Raw genomic sequence first — 8,338 nt, forward strand, 5'->3', positions numbered from 1 at the left:
AGATGACCAAGACATAAAACAGCCAATATGTATATTCTTATGATCAAATAATGAGTGGGAATTGTTTCTTTCTAGATCAGTGGACACACAATGGAGGCTGTGTAATGTTTGTTTGCTTCCTTCGATGAATGTTTGCTTCTACTTATAGTCAGCTGACTCTGAACATCTCAGCACTGAGTTCCAGGTCAATAATGGAAAGAATAAACTAGATATTAGAGCAGCATTGTTAAGGATGAGATTTTATTATTACTGCTAAACGTACAGCATGTACATCACTGACTTAGAACAGGGGCTTATCAATCTGTGAGATACCACAAACCCCTAAATATCATGAATAAAATCCCAGTTTATACAGTTTCTAAAAATTATATTATAAATTTGTAAAATATACTTTGGAAAATATTAAGTTTCCATGACATTACATTTTTTGTTCTGCAGTACTGTACTGTTTTATTTTAATTAAATAATAATATAATATAATAGACTATAATATAATATAATATAATAGGCTATAATATAATATATAATATACGTAATACGCTATAATATAATATAATATAATATAATATATAGACAGATAAATGGATAGATAATTTTCTAGACAGATATATATATAAAATAAGAAAAATATTTTATACATCCCATCGAAATAAAATATTACATAATATTATATAAATCTAATATATAAATATTTGTTTATATCTAAATATAATATATAATAATACATTTACTTTTTTAGATATTAAATATGATGGAAAAAATGATTAAATTGTTAAATGTGCAATATATATATATATATATATATATATATATATATATATATATATATATATATATATATATATATATAGATATATACCACATGTTAGGAAAAATTGTTAGACTGAATGCAATGTAAGTCGCTTTTCGGCTAAATGCATACATTTATATATTTATTTTATTTATACTTTATTCACTAAAGTCTAAAGTTACAGCTTCTAAACAAGATGCAATTGCATTTTTGAATTAAAAAAGTTTAGCTGATTCCCTGTGCAAATTAAAAAGAAACCAGTTAAAATATATCGGACTTTAAATCAGATTACTTGGTCACCTGTAAATAGAGATTCAAGGTTTAGGCGATATCTCCCAGTCACATGATTTTTTACTCCAGTCAAAACGAAAATGTAAAACAAATTTTTATTTTCGTTATTTAATATATTATTTTTATATTTTTTATGTTTTCTTTGTTTATACTCTAAAACTTTACCAGTCTGTTTTACAATGTCAAATGTGACTTTAAAACTAAATAAATAAATAAAAGGTCTCATGACGTTGTTTACGGAGAAACGCGGACGCGCGCTGATGACGTAAAAAACCCTCTATGTAAACATGGCGGCTGCTGAACCGGTGGCAGACGAGGCTGAAGATTATTCCTTTTTACCTATTATACACGACATAATAAAATGGTAAGAAGTGTTTATTCTTTACTTTTATGTTGCAAGGCACGGAATACAGACGTATTTCGCCGTGTTCTGTCACGAGTCAGCGCGTGTTACCTAAACAACAGCCGCGTGATTGTCTAAACTCGTCGTGTCTCCACACAGCATGGACAAAGACAGTCCAGACGTCCTCCAGGAGCTGAACAAGCTGAAGACGAGGCTCCAGGAGGCCCGGGAGCAGATCTCAGGCACGCCGGGGATCGAGCTGAGTCCCGCGCTTCAGGAGAGCAGACTGCGCGCGCTCCGAGAACAGGTCCGCACCAAGAACCAGCTGCTGCACAAATACAAGAGTCTGTGCATGTTCGACATCCCCAAGCCCTCCTGAGACCCCGTGCAGAGAGACACACCCTGCTGAGACCCCCTGCAGAGACACCCTGTCCGAGCTGAACCCACCGCTCACTGACCACACACTCATATGAGCTCTACTTTTCATCATTTCTCTGTAGTGTTGGTTGGATTATGTATGCTTGAAGTGGATTCTGTATGCTTTACACGTGTCCTAGTTTGTGCATTAAATTAAATAACTTCTTTTCTTACTTCTCAAGCCTGGAACAATACTAGGGTATTAATCAAGACAATAAGCAAGTTTGACAACTATTAAGCGTCCCATAAGGCATTTTCAGGTGACTGCGCAGGTTTAAATCTTATATCTGACGTATTTTTATTCGTTGATGTGGTTATCTGCAAGCTTTCAGATATATTAAAGCATTAGCAGTCATTTTTAATGTTCTGCTGAGGCTTGGTTCCAAGCATAGTTAATTTCCATAACTTTTTGCTTGACATCAAGTGTGATGCACAATAATCTGAGAATCCTAGAAGGTATTTTTATATTATTCTGCAGGTTTAAAAGATATACACTACCAGTCAGTTTTTGAATAATGTTTTTTATTTTTATACAGGTGACCGTTTTGCTCACCAAGCCTGCATTTATTTGATCCAAAATACAACAAAAGCAGTAATATTGTGAAATATTTGTACTATTTAAAAAAAGTGCTTTCTATTTGAATATATTGTAAAGTGTAATTTATTTCTGTGATGCTCCGCTGTATTTTCAGCATCATTCCTCCAGTCTTCAGTGTCACATGATCTTCAGAAATCATGAAAATATGATGATTTACTGCTCGAGAAACATTTCTGATTATCATCAGAATTTTTCAGGATTCTTTGATGAATAGAAAGTTCAGAAGAACAGCGTTTTTCTGAAATAGAAATATTTTATAATATATAATATTATATTACATTATATATAATATAATATAATTTATAAAAAAATGCTTCTTGAGCAGCATATCAGTATATTATTATTATTATTATTACTAAAGTCTGGAGTAATGATGCTGAAAATACAGCTGAACACCACAGAAATAAATTACACTTTACAATATATTCAAATAGAAAGCACTTTTTTTAAATAGTACAAATATTTCACAATATTACCGATTTTGTTGTATTTTGGATTCAATAAAAAAACATTTAAAATCGTACTGTTTAAAAACTTTTGACTGGTAGTGTACATGTAATATGTATACTCAAAATATGGTTTATAGTTTATAAAAAACATATTTAACCCCCCCCCCCCCCCCCCCCCCTCCTTTTTTTTTAATAGACCATTCTGGAGCCTCATTCCAACCCAAACTAGATTAGTCAATTACAAGTCATGTTTTCTTGGTATCGAGTGTGTCCACAACATATGACTCATGTTTGAGCTTCCTAGAAGGCAGTTTCATATTCAAACATACATCTGAAATATTTAGACTCAGAATGAACTTCATATGAAACCATGTTTTTAATGTGTTCAGAGAGATATTTGGTTCCTAGTTCCAAGCTGCAATTAATAAATGAGTTAATGTGTGTACACAAAAAAAGACAGTAGTTTGAGGATCCTAGAGGGTATTTTCAAATTATTCTGCAGCTTTAATGGATATGATCTGAATATTTTTACTTGACGAAGTGTATTTACAAGTTTTATTTTTTGAATGTGCTCAGAGATGCCGTTTTTTTATTTTTTTATTATTATTATTATTTTTTTTTTTTTACACAAATCAATTTAGAGTCGTTTTCTTTGCGTCAAGCGCATACGTGAGAATAGTTTGAGCATCCTAGAAGGATTTTCAGATTATTGTTGAGTTTTAAAGGTTATATCTATCTATAACATATATACTCAATAGAGTTTCAGATAATATGAAGATATTTGCTCACGCCTCATTCCATGCCATAATAGATCAAGGAGGCGTCAAGTGTGTGCATATAGGCTACAAAACACAAGTTAAGACATCCTAAAAATTATTTTCATATTATTCTGCAGATTCAAAGCATGCATATGGACTATGTTGAATTTCACTTGTGTCTTAAACGTGTCTTGTAATTCGGCGCGCGCTGCTGAAAAATAACTGAGGAAACGTGCATATTATTGAGAAAGTATTTTATTTCAGTTTTCCACGTGTAAAATCCAACAACGACATAGAAGAATAAATATACATTCATTGACAATAAAAAATTGCAATAAAACGTTGATTTCTTTGTGATACAAAAAAAAAAAAAAAAAATGTAAACAGCTGACATTGCAACTCAACTCCCCTCGTTCTCCCTCCGTTACTCAAAAAGGCAAATGTTCCACAAAGCACATTTGAAGCATGGAGTCGATAAGCCACATCACAGAGCGCTCGGGCTGAACAGAACAGAGTCGCTATTCTGTACAGGAGATCTCGCGAGCATAACATGCGCTTTGACGTCGCGAGGCGAGCGCTCAAGCCGATGACTTCTACCGCCGGTGCGAACGCGATCCATTCGGAGTCCGCGCAACCGGCACAACTCCCTCCGAGAGACTGCAGCGACACGGCTGCATCCCGTAGTAATGACCGCAGCAGCGCTGGAGGCGGCTCGGGTTTAGCTGATAGTGCATCTCTCTTTGTCCTTTGACTGTCCGCCTCCTATCGCCTTCTCTTTGATGTACATCAAGTCACTGTGCACGCTCGGGCGGCGCGCAAAGGGCGCAATGATGCCGTACGCGTCGCCGTCCTTGACCTTCTTGTTTCTCAGGGACTTCTTGTGCAGGATGTCGCAGTACTGCACGGACACCTTGCGGTGGAGGTCCGGGCTCATCTCGTTGGGCAGTTTGGCGAGAGCAAAAAGTCTCTGGAACATCTGGTCCACGTTAGTGTTCTTCTTGGCGGAGATCTCGAAGTACGCGCACTGCTCGTCCCCGGCGATCAGCTGCTCGATCTCCTCGCGCTGGACCTCGCGGTAGAACTCGCGGTCGCCCTTGTTCCCGCAGATGACCAGGGGCACGTCCACGTTCTCTTTGGTCTTGTTTTTGAGGCAGGACTTGGTCTCGTAGATCTGCTGCTTGAGCCGCTGGACCTCACAGAACGACTCGCGGTTGTCCAGACTGAACACCAGGATGAAAACATCACCTGTTGCCAAAAAATAAAGAGAGAGATTAGAAATCGAGTCTAATGTCAAATCAAAGTTACACCTGTTTCCAATCTAACATTTACCTGTGAGAATAGATAGTCTCCTCATAGCTGGGAACGGATGGTTCCCTGAAGTATCCAGAATGTCCAGCTGGTATACATCTCCTTTAATGCTGTAGAGTTTCCTGTGGAAGTCCTCTATGGTCGGCGTGTACTGCTCCTCGAAGCGCGCGTTCAGGAAGCGCGACACTATCGCAGTCTTGCCGACTTTGGTGGATCCGAGAATGACCATCCTGTAGCAGTTCTTCGCCGGGATGTCATACTCGTTCTCCGAGGGATTCATTTTCTTAATCATGTTTCTGTCTCGTGTGAGTGGTGACTAGTGGAGATCAGTTCGCTATGGCTCTCTCAAGCTCCGCGAGCGGCTTTTTAAACGCGCGTGCGCTCCTCCCCCCGAGCGCGTCACCGCGGGATGGCGCAACAGGTGTGAGCGACCGACCATTGCGCGAGGATGAGCGCGCACGAGGTCCGTGCATTCGGGTGCAGCTAATACCAGGAAATGTACTGAGAGGAAAAGTACTTTCACGTCGTGTATCAAACTCCTTACTGTACATTGTTTTGTTTTTTTTAAACAATGGCATTCTGGAAAGTTTGAATCTGAAATGTTAAGGCTTATACTGTAAAATATTGTTAAAATGGTTTCTATTATTTATGAGTAAAAACCGCCTAATAATTGATGAGTTCACAGAACTGCTCCGTTATCTACCTATACATTGGAGTGCTTTACTTATACTCTAATTTAGTGTTTAAACAACACTGTGCTCTTTGTGTTATTAATGACCACAGTACAGGAAAAGCCCATTTTGATGAACTACATCATGGGTTTTTATTTTATTTTATTTTATTTCATTGCATTATTTTATTATTGCACCTGTTATTTATCAATACATAAATCAATCTCTTAAATATGTTATTTATTAACATAAGGCCTATAATGTACTGAAAGAATTGCAAAATCACAGTTCTAGCTGTGTAACATTAAATCCAACTTTGTGTCTTAACATTAACTAAATGAATGCCTTAATGATGTTCACTGGGTTGTTAATGATTATTCTTGGGACGCGTCGTCTGCAACATGAGACGTAAGTGTTTATCAGCTCCTGGACGTCTGAGGAGCAAGTAAATAAACACACACAAGTCAGTGTTTCTGCTGGAGTCCATGCTTTCTTTTGCAGGCTGCAGTCTTTCTGATGCAGAAGCGCGTGACCGCGCAGCGGCGCTAGCGTTCATCTGAGCCGCGCTCTAGAATGCGTGATGCTGATTGGCTGACAGACATTCTGAGGCGTTGATTATTGTAAGATCCAGATTTTGACCGCATTATAGCTCCTCATATTAGCCAAACGATATCAGAACTTGATTATATAAGTAAAGTGAAAGTAGTGGGAAAAAATAAGGCATTGGCTGAGCAAATGAACATAACAAACAATATGGTGAAAAGAAAAACACATTTAGGTCAATAATCATATAGAAAGCACTCCTTTCTCAGTAGTGCATCAGTAGTCTCTTTGAAGTATTTTGGTATATTGCACAGACTAATGGCTCAGTACTAATGGAGATGTGGGCTGTTTCCAAGGAAGACGCTGAATCAGTGGGAAAGTAGTTCACACACACACACACACACACACACACACACTAAAGAGGTATGAGCGTTACTTCTGAATGTTCTCTCACTGTTCAAGGGAATGTTCCATTTGAAACTAGTAATATTTAACTCTTTCCCACCAGCGTTTTGTAAAAAAAAGTTGCCAGCAATTTTGATCATTTTCACAAAACTTTCACGGCCCCCAGAATAGTTTATGAATATCTGAACATGCACTATGCCAAACGCAAGAAAATATCAATGCCTTTAAACAAACAAACAAATAAATAAATCAGTTTTATTCTAGCTTCATGCATTTTTGGGGTTAGTTTCATAAAAAAAATAATTATCACAAGCTGAGTAAATCTGGTTCGGAATTCATAAACAGAGATCACTTCAACTTTCTGGGTCGACTTTTAATTCAGTAATGTTAGGCAGTGTTGATGTATGTTTGTTGTATGTATGTTTCAGAAGATGTGTAAAAATATATATATACATGAGCCACTTATGCATTTCCTAATCTAAATATTCATGCATTAAATGATTTTGTATTCTTTATTCATGCCATGTTTATAAAGCAATGCATTATAAGACAAGCGATGCCGCCTCAAAGATGAAAGTTGCAAAACAAATGTCAGCGTGAAATGAGTTTGTTGAGTTTTCTCCAGAGCAGAGCCAGAAAATGAGGTGATCATAATGAAATTTTCTTTGAAACAGGAGTCACACAGAACCTGGTTTGGAGATGCACACAGTTTCAGCTCATTACAGGAGAGAGACATGACCTTAAACATCTGCAACAGATCTGTTTCAACGAATGGATGAAAGCCGATGTATGGCACACACAAGCAGGTCCATAAATGAGAGAGAAAGTCAAGAACTAACACAGAAACACTCACAAACCAACATACATCTGAGAGATAATGACCTTTACAACCAGAAAGAACTTGTATTTCTACTTCAACTCGACATACAAATGATGTCATGTCCAAAAGCACACTCCTTTTCACTGGCATCACAAGCATTTCTCATTTTATTTTTCACTCAAACACAGAGGGTTTAGGGTATGCTGTCTTTTATATTCATGCAAACGATTTTTCTGTAGATTGCGTGAGCTTTTTTTGAGAGTCAGGCCATTATCTGAACCACTCTTAAAGGTATCATTCACTCAAAAATGAGAAGTTCAATCATTTACTCGCCCTTATGTCATCCAAATCAGTTCAGTAACGCACAGAGAATAACAAGTAAGATAAGTCTAACACACTTCATCTTTGATGTGAACCCAAAATCATAACTGTGCTTAAACGTAATGCACATTATTTCTATATCACAGTATTGTTATATTAAAATCATTCTCCATACTCATTGGTGTAATACACTTAAATGTGTCAAGTGTGTCAAATGTTCTTAACAAACACATTGTAATTGAGTTCAGGCCAACTCTGTCTGATCATGTGTAAGTGTGAACTCGTGATATGAGTATATGAGTCTTGCAATTAAACTTGTGTATTCCCTCAGTCCTGCATAATCAAACCTTCAGCCCTGACATTTATAATGACCCCGAGAGGCTTGTTTGTTTGTGTATTTAGGTATGCATGCATGTATGTCAGCTGCCAGTGTAATTGAATCCACAGGAGTTCATTAGAGGACATGGGTGAGGTGTGTAAAGATAGAGAGAGAGATGAAGGAAAGGAAAAACAACGAGTGCAAGAAAGTTGCAGAGAAAAGGATGCAATGTAACGGACCTTAACTTCTATAAAACTGTCTAAAGAAAAGCAGTTCATTGTTTCTGCAAGGACAATTGGTAGATA

The 8,338-nt window shown here is 37.1% G+C and overlaps 2 protein-coding genes across 3 annotated transcripts; one reads left to right on the forward strand and one right to left on the reverse strand.

Annotated features, from left to right (window-relative positions):
- The first annotated feature begins 1,328 nt into the window (after nucleotides 1–1,328).
- On the forward strand, nucleotides 1,329–2,022 carry med9 (mediator complex subunit 9). The gene is made up of 2 exons (XM_026240830.1): nucleotides 1,329–1,445; nucleotides 1,584–2,022. The coding sequence occupies exons 1-2, from the start codon at nucleotides 1,369–1,371 to the stop codon at nucleotides 1,801–1,803; spliced, it is 297 nt and encodes a 98-aa protein (XP_026096615.1). The 5' UTR covers nucleotides 1,329–1,368; the 3' UTR covers nucleotides 1,804–2,022.
- Nucleotides 2,023–3,883: 1,861 nt separating this feature from the next.
- Nucleotides 3,884–5,453, reverse strand: LOC113068176 (dexamethasone-induced Ras-related protein 1-like). Of its 2 annotated transcripts, none has more exons than XM_026240831.1 (2): nucleotides 4,976–5,304; nucleotides 3,884–4,891 (listed from the first exon to the last, which is right to left on the reverse strand). In XM_026240831.1, the coding sequence occupies exons 1-2, from the start codon at nucleotides 5,244–5,246 to the stop codon at nucleotides 4,365–4,367; spliced, it is 798 nt and encodes a 265-aa protein (XP_026096616.1). In that variant the 5' UTR covers nucleotides 5,247–5,304; the 3' UTR covers nucleotides 3,884–4,364. The 2 variants fall into 2 exon arrangements, with proteins under 2 accessions (XP_026096616.1, XP_026096617.1); XM_026240832.1 differs by having other exon boundaries at nucleotides 4,399–4,817; nucleotides 4,976–5,453.
- Nucleotides 5,454–8,338: the final 2,885 nt, after the last annotated feature.

This window comes from Carassius auratus, linkage group LG37M, assembly GCF_003368295.1.
Source record: "Carassius auratus strain Wakin linkage group LG37M, ASM336829v1, whole genome shotgun sequence".
NCBI lineage: Eukaryota > Metazoa > Chordata > Actinopteri > Cypriniformes > Cyprinidae > Carassius > Carassius auratus.

Excerpts from the sequence above, each read along its gene's own strand:
- med9 (XM_026240830.1), top strand. The coding sequence starts at position 1,369 with ATGGCGGCTGCTGAACCGGTGGCAGACGAGGCTGAAGATTATTCCTTT. Across the intron at positions 1,446-1,583 it reads ATACACGACATAATAAAATG|CATGGACAAAGACAGTCCAG; the intron begins GTAAGAAGTGTT and ends GTCTCCACACAG.
- LOC113068176 (XM_026240831.1), bottom strand. The coding sequence starts at position 5,246 with ATGATTAAGAAAATGAATCCCTCGGAGAACGAGTATGACATCCCGGCG. Across the intron at positions 4,892-4,975 it reads GAGACTATCTATTCTCACAG|GTGATGTTTTCATCCTGGTG; the intron begins GTAAATGTTAGA and ends TTTTGGCAACAG.